The sequence below is a fragment of the Streptopelia decaocto genome, assembly GCF_964273445.1.
Source record: "Streptopelia decaocto genome assembly, chromosome: 6".
Lineage (NCBI taxonomy): Eukaryota > Metazoa > Chordata > Aves > Columbiformes > Columbidae > Streptopelia > Streptopelia decaocto.
In genome coordinates, this window is record NC_138660.1 from 43,591,577 (window position 1) to 43,606,872 (window position 15,296).

Here is a 15,296-nt window from a genome sequence, read left to right on the forward strand (position 1 = left end):
TTCCCAGTTTCATTACAGCTATGGAACTTTCCATTTCATGTGCAGTGGTAGCACAACTCTGTACAAGTTGCTTTGACAAAAATAGTATTTAGAAAAAGTGGAAAATTCCATTTGCAGAGAGGGAATCTTAGCAATCTTCATTTCCCAGAATTTGCAGCTGGTAATGCATTGAGAACTACTAAAATGTTCAATTGTCAACAACCAGATTTGATAGAAGAAAAGTTTTTCTGCTTTACTTTTCTGCATTAATAAGTTCATAATTCCTATCAGAGTGATTCTGTTAGTGTTCAAATGCATTTGCATTTCTAATGCAAAAAAAAAAGCAAGTACCATAGGAAAAACTAATATGCAAATTTCAAACAGAAATAAGTGCTCTTGTTTCTTTTTAAGCTACAGATTTTTAGTTCTCTATACAAAGAAATATAGAGATATTTATTTCCACATTATGATGTTGAGACTTTGACAGCCTGGTTTGTGCAGTAAGGACCCACTTTTGTGCTGTAGAAGAGACACAATACAATACACCACACTGGGGACATCATTGATGTTAGCTTGTAGTATATGTTTGTGCTTTTGTTTGCTTCTGTTAAATTTTGTTTTATTGATCTTGACCAAAACTTGTGATAAAACTATTTATGAAAGACATAGCCTTCTTGAAATGAAGCAAGGTCATGTTTGTACTACATAAAAGAAAGCCTGACACTGGCTATAAATACCTTATTGCAATTTGTCTTTCACAACTGCAATCATAGTACCCATTGCTGGTCATCTAATGCTCTTCTTGTCAATGTGGAATTGCTTCTCTTGTACATATAACACCGTTTTATTTGGTCTGGATACAAATGCATGTGTGGTTGAGATTCCCAGATTCTCCTGGGAGATTATTTCCACAGTCTAGTTCAACTCAAAAGGGCTCCCACCATGAACATTAAATATCACTCAGAATAACCTTGCTGTCAAGAAGCTTTCACTGATGTTCAGACCTGTTTTTCTCAGTTATATCCTTTTATTCCAGCTCTCTGTATTCTCCAAACCTTTCAGAATTCTTTACTTCAGAAGTCTTTCAAATACCCTGTCCCTCCTCTTGCCTCTGTGTCTATCATGTATTGTACTCTAGGGGGTCCATATTTAACTTTTTGTATTTTCTGGACTTCCCAGAGCTTGCTTCTTATATTGCTTTGCCTCAGTCTCTTTTCAATTCGTAAATCCTTTTCAAGTTAAAAGGTACCTGCTGCTCAACACAATAAGCATTATCAGACAGGGACTGATAAGTCCTTGCTTGATCTATGGGACACACTGATACTTTGAGCATTGTCCCTCATGCTGTGTAGGCTTCATGCATGATGGTTTTATGCAGAAGAGGGAACTGGGCTTTTTCTTCCTTCACCTTAATTGCTACTCTGGCAGGTCAATCAATCCCTTGCTCTTGCAACTCAAGTATTCTTTGGAAAAACATAAAACGTTTTCACTACTTGTACCTTTTTCCATATTTCTCACTGCATGACCGAGGTAATCTTTAAAAAAGGCTTTCCAGACAGAATGTCCAGATACTTTTATTTTCTGTAGTTTTTGCCTAAGTCTGACTTTAAGTCTGCACTGCTGCCTGATGGATTGATTTATCAAACTATAATCTATACCTAGCCCAACATTTATTAGAAGTGAAAGAGAGTTCTTTCTTTGTGGAAATAATAACACAACAGTCATCTTACCTGATTTTTAAGTTATGCAGCAAAATGCTACTACGTCTGCTTATCAATAGAAACAATGTAATACACCAAGTGACCAGTAGTGAAAGTAATTTTGAAGAGAGGATTGACTGGATTTTTTTCTTCAAGATACACCTATCAGGATATTTCTTTTATCAAGTGTACTGTAAGGGTTTGGAAATTCCTTTAAAGAGACCCTATTCAGGGCACAAATGTAAACTCTCCAATGGCAGAGGAAAGACAGGAAGTTTGGCAAGGATAATTTGATTAACTACAAGAGCTTTATGGAGTCAAGTACAAGAGAACTATAGGTAGGAAATGAAAAGTAGTCTAAATTACTAAGGTTGATGAAGAAAGAGTAATGCAAATGTATAGGATAAACTTAGAAAAGAAATGAGGTTGAAATAAGCATCACACTTGAAGAAAACTTACTGTAAGTGCACTTACAATACTTACAGAATACCAAAGAAAAAGGTGGATTGTTATTCTTTGATTGTCAGAGGAAGCCAAGAAGTTTGGGTTGCATGGTGCCATTTTTTCTTTATTTTTTGTTAGAAAGATCAATTGTGTTAACCTGACAGTTATCAATATAAGTAACAAAAACCTGTAAGAACAGTTTAGTGTGTCTCAATGAACTGAAATCTTCAAAACGATTTGTCTGGTTCTGACAAATGTGACACAAGGATACTTACACAAATGAAAATATCAGGGCTGTTGCCAATTGTGAAGAGAAGATGAAGTCCCAGAGCACTAGAAGAGAGCCAATGGGGGTCACAATAGTTTTAAAAGAGAAGAAAGAACAAACCAAGTTTGAGACCTAATAGATTATCTTTCCTTTGAAGAAAGGGACAAATTAATTATGACAAAATATATGAAGGAAAACAGGATCTGAGTAATAACTGACACAGCACATAAGCAGGAATCGCTACTCTGTGAATGCAGGAAAGAGTTGCTGTATATCACAAGCTCAATGCCAGTTAACACTGCTAGGTTATCAACTAAGACTGATACCATCCTGAGAGATACAACCTGAAACATAGTGTGGCAGGCATGAAATTTGTCTGCTACACTGCAAGAAAGATGAGGGGTGGTTCGGGTGAGTCTGAATGAGAATGAGAAGCATCGGAGCTCAAAAAATTTTTCCTTTTCAGCCTCCTCCATCTCAGTACTGTCCATTTCACAGCAACGAGTTCAGCTCAGCCAGCTAGCTCACTAGTCTGGTTAAAAGCAAATTTCTCTTTTGTTGACTTTTGTCAATGTGTTTCCAACTGGTCTGACCCCCTGCGCTGGCTCCAGGGGAGTGTTGGGAAGGGAGGGGTGGTGAGGTTGCCCCCAGTCTGATCACAGACAGATGGACAGTATGCAGCAGGCTGCATGGCACGTTTCATAAAAATGCTTGCTTTTTTTTTGTTTTGTTTGTTTGTTTGTTTGTTGTTTGTTTTTTTTTTACATCAACTCTCACTTTCTGTTTATTTCTCTTTATTTTCAGTATGGTGTTTGATTAATTAGGTTTATTTTATGAAATAAAATCAAGTGATGGGAAATTAGAGGTGACTTTATTTGAAAGGCTTATGCTAGCTGAAGTCCTGTTAAAAGCCAGTTTTAATGTTCTGTTATCAAACTTTCCTCTTTGGTTCAATTACAATTAAATTTAACAGAAACAGTCTGTTATATATTGCTCTTTTTTTGGTCTCTCTTTCTGAATGTAACTGAGTGTAGGGTTGCACAAGTTCATGCCATTCAGTCTTTGAAAATGTAACAGCATCAGAAGTCTTGATGGTACAGCCCTGGCAGGGCTGGTGCCCTGTGGCACCCAGAAGCAGAGTAAGGTTTATAGTCAGATACTAGTGTTTAATTAATGTTCATGACTGTGCTGATCTGTGCTAACAGGTTTGTTAATTTGAAATCTGTTACCTTCATTCTTCCCTGTGTAAGAGAGATTACATAGCATGTATTATAGTTCTATAAATTTTTAAGTTCTTACTTATTCATCAGTCCTGACTTCAAGAATAAAGTGAAGCAATGCACATCAATTCAGGAGAGCCAGGATTTGTGGATTTTGATCCTCTGAATATCATGATGCTGCATTATCTGTAACCCTGTACTCCAAGGTCCCCTTTTACAAACTTTTAAAAATATTCAAGCAGACACCATTTATTTTTTCTTTTTCCCCCTTTTTTTTTTTCCCAGAAGTTATTTAAAATGCAGCTCTCTGGCAGCCCGCTAGCTAGTAACCCCTCTAAGTTTAAGTCTAAGAATAATAGCAGGGAAAATGTCACTAAAATACAGTTTATCAGTCTTTACAGTTATATTTGATCTGCTGATGTCAATAGTAGGCTGCCCTCCCTCTGGAGTCAAGTTGCAAACACGCTCCTCAAGGGTAATTAAAGCTGAGCACAGAATTACAACAGCCTGGATTTGTTCAGGCTTGCTGCTTGCCCACTGTCTCATAGCACCGAACATCACAAAAGCACCATGTTGAAATGAAATTATTATTTATCTCTGAGTCTTATGCTGTATGTATGGTCAAATGCTGCAGAGGAGGTGGATTGTAACCTTAGGGACCAAGGTAAGCATCATGGCACTGATTAATGGTGGGAAGCCTTTATGGAACTACATGATCTCTGTTTTGTTATGCTTTTGCTTTGCTAAAATGATTCATGGTTGTGTGGTCACAGCAGCTTCTGAATATTGCAAGGCACTGGTGAACTTGTAGTATCTGTCTTCCATTTGTAAATGACCTAAAAAACTTTGGTCAGCAATGCAGCTCTTGTGCTCTTTCACAGCCAGGTTAAGGTACCTTTATTTGTATTTTTTGGTGAGAGAAGGGCTGAGTCAGGCTCCTGCTTTGTTGAGTAGGGTGAGGTCTCTGTGCTTCTTGTGTTTCCAGGTGCAGTATCACAGGGTGCACTGGGAACATGTAAAGCTCCAGAAACAGAGCTTTGTCTTCTCCCTTGCTTTTATGAGTGTGGGCTCCAAAAAGGACATGCAGTATGCCATCTTGATTAGGAGAAAGCTGAAATCCTCCAGGAAATCCCATGAAGATGTTCTTGTTGCTTTAGTTAGGGGCAGCAAATAGAGCACCAAGAAGTTAGAGAAGTTTGGGAAGAAGGAGATTTTCCCTTCTGTAGTATTAACTAGGAAATTATTAAGTAGTTGTTTTTTCTTTAAGCTGCTTCTAAGACATCTAGGAATTTCTTCAGTACACCAGTCTTAGAAAAAGGATTATATCACTTGAACTTAAACTGCATGTGTGATAAACCTGCCCACTGCCTTTACATGTTTGACCTCTTTTGGATGGGTGCTTGTATGCTGCCTGCCCTGTGCCATGGCAGAGCAGTTAAATTCAGTGTGGAAAGTAGGCTTCCTTGATAATGTTATGAAGGTTTTAAAATCTGCCTTTCTTCCCTGTATCATTGTTTATTACTTCTAAACAGAAAGATAGTAGTCCTTCTAAAAGCAAGTACCTAAGTATGGAAATGATAGCAACTACGGGGAAGATTGTGACTGGAATTGTGACCTTTTGGATAGAAAGAGGGTGGACTGGATGTTCAAACTTATTTTGAAATTTCTGTAAAATTGAAACTTTTAGTTAGAAGGAAAACCAGATTTCGTTCAGTAGGGATCCTGATTTCCATTGCAGGTAGTTTCAACAGACCACTTTAAACACCTAAATCACCTGTTGTTGCAATCTTTTATCTGAAGGATATTTAGGGAGCAGTACCAATAGAAGAACTTATGAACAGAAAACAAGAAGCAACTTAGGTAACTGTATTTTCTAGAGGTGATTGTGTGATATGTAGAAGAAGAAAATGAGGCATGAAATTCTCTGAGCTATGATGGCTTTTAAGAGACTTGGAAATTGTCTAATGTGGTTAAGTGAACAGACACATCCGTGGGGATGCATATGGGTCTAGACCCCTATTATCTTTGTGCACAGCACTGCTGAGCTGGTGTGTTGGACTGTTGAAATGGAATAAGGAGCAAGAAGCCAACTGCAGACATAAACCCCCTAAATGTAAAATTCAGGCATAATGGTTTTGACTGACTAATAACAAAATGGTCACCCAGCAGCATTCCTGTTGTTAGACTTGTTTGGTTTTAGTGGACAGGACCTCAGTACCTCATGAAAGGATGTCTGTGTTGAGGCTCACTGAGGATTAGTGGTGGTTAGCTCAATGATGTGGTGACAGAATTCAGGATAAGGGTTGGATTTTGAGAAACACCACATTATGTGAGAAATGAAGTGATAACAGACTCTCTAAAAAGTTAACTGCAACCAAGTCACATCCCCAAAATTATCAAACTTTTAAGGTAATGTAAATTGGGGGTTTTTTGTTCCTGTTCCTTAGAAGGGAAGCTTCAGTTTGTAATAAAACATTGTGTTTAATCAGAATGCTGAATGGAGAGGGGAGTTTGTGCTTTTTCTTGGAACACTCGCAGGCTTGATGCACAGCACCTAAGAATATGTGGTGAGGGAAAAAATGGGAACTGACCTGGAAGTTGCACCATGCTCTGAACAAGACCGGTTTTAGTTAAGGGTGACAGCAGAAAAGTGAACAAATACCCTCTCTCACTCTGCCTTGGTTTTGGGAGAGTGGAAAAGACAAGGGGGTCCTGGTTTGAACATAACAAGAAAAAGGATCCTAAGGATTTTGAAAAGATCTCCATTAGTCCAGACGGCAAGAGAATAGGGAGCTGAAAAATACACAGCTGTTTTTTCTGTCATACTTGGGAAACTTCAAAGCAAAAACAACTCCAAAGGAGCATTTCCTAGAAGCAGATAAGAACAGAGGAGGAGGCAGAGCTGATCACTCAGGCTGTGGGAGAGGCTTGAGCAAGCCAGGAGATTTGGAGGAAAAGAGACCAGGATAGACTGCAGAGTTCCAACTGGCTTTAATGCAGGCAGGAGCATTGCATTTATTAATAGTTGTCACTGTTTGGTTAGAATAAAAATCCAAGTTACCGAGCTCGGTGGTGTTAAGCTATAATGTGCCAGCCTGCTTTTCAGTCAAACAAATTGTCTCGGTTGCTTTAGAAGTCTAGAGAATTAGTTCTTTTGAGAAACCAATGAGAAATATTTCCATACTACCTATAGATAATGATAAATTACAGTTGTACTTCAGCCAGCACATTTCTTCTAAATATAGTAAGGGTTGTTCTACAATTTATGCAATTGCTTAGACTTGAAAAGGAGCCAGTGCTGACAAACAGGCTTTGATACTAGTGTAGTACTTTAGGAGTTAGCTTGACTTGGGAATATAAATACTTCAAAAAATGCAGTAGGACAGTGTCACACAATTGCTGTGAAATAGGAGGCGTACATGGTTCAGGTCCCTTCTCAGCCACAGGAACATGAGAGTGGCAGCTGAAGGAGGAAGGGGACAGGATCGTGAGTCACAGGTTCTGCAAATGCATGGAGGAACAGGGCTTTTCCAAATGTTATCAGGCAATTGTAACACAGTTATTTAAGGAAAATGCAAGATAATCCGTTCCACTTCTAATTACTGGACTTCTCTTCCCACTCTGTCAGTTCTGGTATCTTCTGTACAAAAACCTACAGGGATTCCTGTTGTTATTGCAAACTATTAGACTTGCAGTACAACTGCAAGGAGAATGAGATTTTTCTTGATTCATGTTTTGATGTACTTGTCTCTAAAATACTGAAATTCCAGTTTCCTATTTTTATGCCTCTTCTGTCCCCTTCCTCCACTGGGTAAATATAATTATTTGTTTTCCATGATTTTGATGTACTAAACGTAGAGATTAAGGAAATAAATATTGACACGGTTCTTTTGAATATTAATACTGTTCTAATAGAGGTTTTCAATATCAGCTTTTCCATGATAGTCTTCACATAAAGTATATGCATAATATTTATGATCTATTGTCTAAATTTTTATTTCTTGAAATTAATGTCTTTCAGTCATAAGGCACTGAAGACGGAAAACAAATAGGCAGAGGAATATTAACATTTCATGGAATTTAAAGTAATTCCAAGTCAGCCCCTAATACTTCAATGAGAAAGGGTCTGATCTAATTAAGATTTGCTTACTTGTAAGTGCCAGTAGGTTTATGGTTTTATTTTTAGAATTCTTATGTGAAATAGATACAATATATAGCTGTACTTCTTTTCTGGTTGTAAATGAACTATATATAATTATGAATGTTAGTTAAGTGTTGGTTGACTTTTTGGATTGATCATATGCCAAAACTTCTATTCATTTCAGCAGGAGCAGATTTCAATTTATTTTTGGTATTGACCTAGTTGGTGGAATTCTACGTGTATTTGAAATGCAGGAATACCTCATTTCATGGTATTTGATTTTGTACAAAAGGAGAATAAGGAATTCTATTAGCACACCTTCATAGAACATTTATTTCTAGATGGATAATAATGGAAATACTAACATCATGCTCAAGCATACTGGAAATTGTGTTTTAATTTGTAGGGAGAGAATTATTTTTATAATCTGACGTGTTTCTTAGATCAATCATTCTTGAGCACAAAGAGCTTAAACTGTACAGGGTATAGGTAATTTTTATGTTGTAGTGAATTTGCATCAAATGCCTGTGGGTTTGCTGGAGCATCTACTGAAAAAGTAAACTCAGAATGGAGCGCAAAATACTTGGCATTTTGTTTTGTATCCATATGTTGCTATGGAAGGCTAGACCTGGACCAATGCTTTCTTATTGCTTGTCTTGTGTTTTATGGAGTGGTTCTTCCTTAGTGCTGTTGAGTAGCCATAATGTTCACATCAGTTCTTGCCACATTTCCTTGTGGCTTCTGAAAAATAAAACACAACTTTTGAGGGTTTACCCATTTTTATTTGCCAAACTTGGATGTTATTGTATGGTTTGTGATTTTAAATCTATTAATAAGTCAATGGGAGATACGACTGCTATGTTGATATCTGAATAATGTTTAAGAGGTCTGAATTCAGTGCACTCTCCAGGTTTTAAAAGATGTGTATGAGTTAATGGTAATCACATCAGCTCCAAAAGGAATTGCATCCTCATTCATTAGTGAGTTAATTTGTAGGGTGCCCTGTGGGCAGAGAAGTTCTTAACATATTTTCCTATTGTCAGCTGGGGGCTGTACCATGTCTCATATATGCTGGGTTTCTGCTTCAAGCTATTTTTAAAAATAAGTTGCCTGGATAGTGAGTTATCTCTTAGGATTGTGTTGATTTGCCATTTGGGAAAATCTGTTGAAGTAATGGTCTTATCTCTCCTTGACTACTTTACTTTTAACAGACTGCAATCCCTACGGGTATCGTAAGTCTAATTTATCATCATACCATATTATAAGGAATGAATGTTTGTTCTGCTGAGTGAATCCTGAAAAAAAAAATCTACTAAAATGCTGTATTTATTCACGTTGCTTTTTATTTATGAGGGGAGAATGTCTTAAGGTTCACCTCCATGAGTGTTATTAATGGAATACTTCCGGAATAGCTTTTTCCTTATGCATTTTGATATCAACACCTGCTGTTCAGAAACTCAGAATTATTTTACTTGCACTTAACTTGTTTTTAGCAGTTTATCTTAGCAATAAACAAAAACACATTACATTCTCTAATACTCATTTACAGCTGTACCTAACAAACAAAATTATAAAATTTCTGAATCCTGTAAACTGATCATACTGAGAAGGAAATAGACTGATATTTATATCAAGTATTTGGAAGGATTTCAGGGGCTAATGTCATATAAATACCTAAACTACAAAATGTAGTGACTTGCAAGTGATTGATTTTTACCTGTCATTTATGGGGAAAAAAAAAATTGTAGCAAAAGCATATAGATCCAAGGCATGATGCAATAGGGCCATCAGATATAAGGGAAGAAAGCAATTTTTTAGTGGTGTGCATTTCTGTAGTTAGGTGGAGTTTTTTATAAACGTCATTTCATTGTGCCAGTCTTCCCATAAAGCTGCAAATAAGCCAGTGTAAGAAAGCCTTGTGCAAGTTGGGGGTTTTTAGATTGTGGTGGGATTTTTGGTTTTGGATGATTTTTTTTTTAGTTTTTTGCAAGGCATAGGCAATAGAGCTGAAGAGATTTTTATTCAATATGAAAGCCTAGGTACTACCTCTGGCTCTAATCTGTTTATAAAACTGCTTTTTGAGCCACATGCTGAAGCAAATATTTCTGACAATGTTTAAAGCTTCCACTGACAAATTAAGGAATTGTACTGAAACCATGGGGTCCCAGAAAAAGCGCATAGAGGAACACATGCAGAATTATCTCAGAATCGATCCGGGGAGCCATTTCAAATATTTTCTGCCTGGGCTTCTGTCTTCTGGTGCTCTGAAGGAAAACACTGTAAATGGAGATGACGGTGTGAGGTCTAAAGGCAGACTGGCTGTGCATAGGGTTGTTGCAGTCTGTAGTTAATTCAGCCATCATGGCATGGATCAAAAGGGACAACTTGTCATCCACCCTTGAATGGAAACTGCTGGCTCGAGTGTTTAAAAAAATGCTGCACCAAATCGCAGAATGGTTAGGGTTGTAAGTGACCTCTGGAGATCATCTAGTCCAACCCAAAGGAAGAGAAAGCCCAGAACTGACTCGCCCCATCAGTTATATTGCTCCTGTTCACTGGCTAGATGAGCCTACTTAACCTTGGTGTAGAAAATAAAGTTTCCTCATAGCTTAAGATGGTCAGACAATTCAGGGATGAAAAAGCCAGCACAGCCTGTCCATAAACTGAAAACTCTCAGGGTGATGCACATAAGTAGTGGTGGGTGTGAATAACAAAGACAGTGTTCCTTCGGAGTATTCCCAGATACTGTCCACAGGTCAGGGGCAACCATGTGCAAGCTGCGATGGATGTTGATTGTCCAGTTCACAGAAATTTGTCAACTGGGTACTTTTATTCAGTCCTGATAGCACTTCAGTGCTCATGTTCTGGGTTTGGGCTTCTCCTTGGAACAGAGGATTAGAACACTGTAGTAATGTCTTTAGGTAATGGAAAAAGAGGAGCAACTTGAGTATGGCTTTAGATTTCTCTGTAGTTGCCTTTAATGAAGACTTCAGAAGAGCATGCTTTCAAGTCTGCAAAATAATTTACTTAAGTATGCTGAAATTGTTCACAAAATATGTTTTAGATAAGTAATTTTTATGATAAAATAGTTTTGTTTTGTTTTTTTCTTGTAATGGTCTGATATTGACCCAAACTAAAATTAACATGCAGATTTTACACCTTTTTTTGTGTCTGCCAGTGATAAAGAAAAGCACTTACAGAGAAAATCACTGAAGTAATACTTTCACAAATAGTTTTCAGGAGGTACAAAAGGAGAAATCGTGTGCTTAGATTTGACTGAACTCGACACTGCTCTTACTTGAAAAAGATGAATAGTGACTGTTAACCACGGCCAAAGTTAACTCTGGTTGCCTCAGCCAAAACTGTGATCATGCCAGTCTTGGCTTCTGCAGTTTTTCTATGAAACTGTAAAGTTGTTGTGGGGGGTTGTTGGTAGAAACTCCTCACATCCACATTTTGTATGGCTCTTGGGACTCGTCTCACTATGAGACTGACCGATACGAGACTTCCTAATTGCTTCCCCAAAATATCACTTTCACTGCTTAATCTATTCATTACATACCTTTTTTGTTAGAGACAGGTCACATTTGGGTAAAGACAACAACCTCTCATAAATTTTGCAAAAGCATCAGTTTCCCACTGCATTGCAGTGTGCATGAAACCATATGTATGTGGCTCAAGAGAAACAGTGCCTGTTACACAGGGACTTCTTTTCAGATAAATATGTCTAGGGTGAAGAAGAACTTAATAAAATTAGACATTTTGGATCATCTGCTCAGATGAAACCTGTTTTCCTCCTCTTAAATAAGGGTAAAAAGGGACCAGTGCCTTTTGGCAAAGTTTGTCATCTGCTTGTATCTCCAGCTCCCATGCTGTGGGAGTAAAATTGAAGTTACAAAGGTAAAATACTGTTTAAATATTACTAAGCTGAAATGAGCAAATGAATTTACAAGGAAGATCAGTTATATTTATGCTAAATATTACAAGTAGTTTAAAACAATCTGTGTTTGACATGGTAAGTTGCCTTTATCATTAAAATGCTAGTGAAATGGTAAACATCTGTTACATTTCTGAAGATAATGAAGCTTGTCAGATACATCTTTCTTGTGCCAGGGCTCCTGCTTAGCTCAGGTCTGCATAGAGGTTTGGTGGAACAGTGAGAATCTATTTGACCTTTGGGAGCAACGCCAGTGTAAAACTGTGTCCTAGTCTGTTTGATTTCATTATTTTGTCCCAGAATGCTTATACCTATAGTTTAGGTCATCTTCATCTGATCATTCTTGCAGAGGCTTTCAAAGGTGGGTCTGAAAAATCAGTCAAGCAGGCAGGATCACTGGTATTTGAATGGCAACAAGTTGAAGTAGTAAATTGGCAAACAGAAGGGGAACAAAGTTCTAATTATTAATGCCTCCACTAATCAGTCTGATAAGTGTGTATGTTTTCTGTTCTGTATGGACTCCAAATGTATCCTAGTCTACTGGTCATGTATTACTCTGGCAGCAGAAACACCATAGACTGCAAAACTGCAGGCAGACTTCAAACATCTTTGTTGCATGAAATTTTCTGTACTCAGCCAAGGAGTACGAAGAATATTGCATTGTTTGCAGGAGGATGCTAATTGTTTTTTTAATTTTAAAACTTGTATGCCAGATGTTTTCTATGCCTTGGGTGAAGACAGCAATCAAAAACCCAGCTTAACTCTGATTTTTAATATAAGTCACAATTTAACTCTATAATGATACAATTTTTCTGTAATATGTAGTTAAAATATATAACCATAGCTTCATTGAAGTATGCATGTGTAAAGAAAGGACAGGTCTTTTTTAACTTCATGGATCTTTAATTGCTTATTAACTTCAAAGAGAAACTTGTAGAAGTTAGACTGAAGATGGCATTTTGTGGGCTTTACGTAATTAAATACAGCATAGCTGCTATTTGAATACAACTCTGAAATCCAAATTATGTAAAACTACTGTTTTGGAACCAGCTAGTAGAAATAATCATTATTTTTTGCAGTTGAAGATACTTCCTTTGGATAAATCCTCTGTCATACTGCTTTTCTATTGATGCATACTTTTCGTTATGGATATGAAGAAGAAACTATAGGCATGCTAGCCTTTAGCTTTTTGACTTTTGTGACTCCACTTGAATAAGCTTCGACTTACAGTTAATTAAGCACAACTGTCAATGAGCTGCAGAAACAAACCTTACATTTATTAAAGTATTGGCTAGAAGGGAGAAAATATTGTGGAAAATGTCTCAAGCCTATTTTTTTCTTTCAAGTTGTACAGCTCAGTTGGGATTGTGTTCAACAGTTTGCTCTCCATAGTTGTCAATGGCCCATCTTTCTGCAATTAGCACACTTTTCATATAGAAGAAACTGAGAATAGATTGTAGCCTGTTATTCATCTGCTGGACCAGAATATCATGTTTACTGGGCTACAGCTGTCATCAAATGACTGTCTCTCCAGCATCTGCAAAATTTGAGCTCAGGGCTAGTTCTAAGTGTTTGGTCATCCAAAAAATCCATGCAGCCCCATCTGGCTTCTGAACTCAGCTTTCCTCTTGGAAACCTTAAAATGGGTTTGAAATTGTGTGCATGGAGTCAGGATGATAAGATCAAAAGGAGGAAACTCTGCCTTCAGTTATGCCTATCTTAACACGGAGAAAGGGAGATCCCTTATTGGAAGACTGGTATTCTGGCAGCCCATATGGATTCCCCAACATCTGGCAAGTGGATGCAAATAGTTTGATTTTATGGGAGAAAAGAGGGAAAATTGCTTGTTTATTTTTCTCCTTTTTTTTTTTTTTTTTTTTTTTTCCCCTCTTTCTGACTTCCCTGACTGAGTTTAAAAAGCTCAGGCGACTTCTATGAGAAAAAGCTTAGGTATTGTGTCAGCTCTGTTTGAGACCAGAGAAACTCCTAGGAGAACTGTTATGCTCCCAGCTGATGTGCTGACCACTGGTGAGTGGGAGAAGGAGGTAATTATGGAGAAATTCTGGTAGAGGGGAGAGAGGGAGAGACTGACTCATGCTCCTTTACAGGTGTGAGACATTTGTGTTCCAGTGCTTGCTGCAGTCGGTGTTGAATTATTTATTCAACCCAGGAAGGAGAAACTGAGATTTTTGTTGTTGTTGTTGCATTTTTTTATTTCAGTGAGGGGAAATGTTATTTGAAATCTATTTTGTATGATTTCAGGAAAAAAATACTCCTACAGGCATAGCTGGAAGCTGTGCACTAGGCACTCTGTTTTGTGAATAGGGCAGATAGCTAGTTAAAAATGAATATTGAGACATATGTGCCTTCCCATTCCTTTGAGGTCTTTCTGGGGAATGATTCTCAAGTGTATATAGAAAGAATTTCAGCATGTAGTTTTCCGGAAAGCTCTTGTTTGGAGAGGAATATCTGGGCTCCAATTAAGAAAATGCTAGCTTGATTGCAGGTAAAGAGTTGTATTTTTTATATGCTACCTGATTATTTAATTGATGGTTGTTTTCTAATATTTCCCTTGCACTGTAAAACAGAAGGTATTTTTTTAAATGGTAGGTGAAAAGGTGTTTGTGCAGCACTTGAGAGTTACTGTCAGAATAGGAAAAAATAAACATGCAGCTCACTGTTTGGAAACGTATTGTGTGTCCTAGCTGATCTAATAGGCAACCATGAATTGCAAAAGCATCTGACTTTCATGGGCATCCATCCTGGCCTTTTTGGCACAGAAGAATTTTTCAGCTTTAGAAAGGATTTATTCTACCTGCCAGTGTGATTTATAAACCATATGTCTCCTCTTCAGCATCTGAGTATCCATGGCCATAGGGAAGTGCTCTGCCTCATCTTTAGTGTGTGGAAATAGGTTTCTTTTAATGCTATTAACTCCTACAGAGCCACTTCATTACCTCCCTATATTACTTTTTTTGCTTGGCAGTTGTGTCAGCTATACTGCGTGTGATGTGGAAAGGAGAATACTATGAATTCCTGGTTTTGTTTGCTCTTGGCAGGCACTACTGCACTTCCTACCCTTGTGCGCACACCTACCTTGATGATGCAGCCTTCCCTGGATATCAAACCCTTTATGTCCTTCCCTGTGGACAGCAGCTCTGCTGTTGGATTCTTCCCAAATTTTAACACAGTAAGTAAAGGTGTTTCCACATTTAGTTTCAGTGTATGCTTTCCAAGCTGGTTCTAATATCCAGTATTGAAACTACCTTAAATCAGTGCATCACTGACACAATTTTAGAAAACCCTTTTTGTCTGTGCTGCGGTGGTTGCTGTTCCCTTGTGCAAAAGACTGAGTGGTACCCAGCCGCCTCACTGTGAATGGGGCTGATCCTTTTCTAACTTGGTAACTTGGGATGGTGTTTACACACTGAGAAAAATCCCTGCGACAGAGATTTGATGAGCGATAGAGTCATTTTGAGCATTTGCCTGGGCATGTGCTGTAAAAAAGAAAAAAGCAAAAGCTATTGTAAAAACAGGCATGACAGGTAAGGCCTAGATGATCTTGACTTGAATCAAGCTAAATCTATCACAACCAGTAAAGTAACTG

General features: G+C 37.7%; 1 protein-coding gene across 4 annotated transcripts in view; it reads left to right on the forward strand.

Annotated features, from left to right (window-relative positions):
• ZNF385B (zinc finger protein 385B) overlaps window positions 1–15,296 on the forward strand; it is a 155,625-nt gene that overhangs the window by 91,643 nt on the left and 48,686 nt on the right. For 3 of the 4 annotated variants that reach the window (XM_082055598.1, XM_082055599.1, XM_082055600.1), the window contains one exon: window positions 14,749–14,879. The exons of the other annotated variant lie outside the window; for it this stretch is intronic. In XM_082055598.1, coding sequence (XP_081911724.1) covers window positions 14,749–14,879 — 131 coding nt within the window. The remainder of the gene's footprint in view (window positions 1–14,748; window positions 14,880–15,296) is intronic. 4 annotated transcript variants of the gene reach the window in all.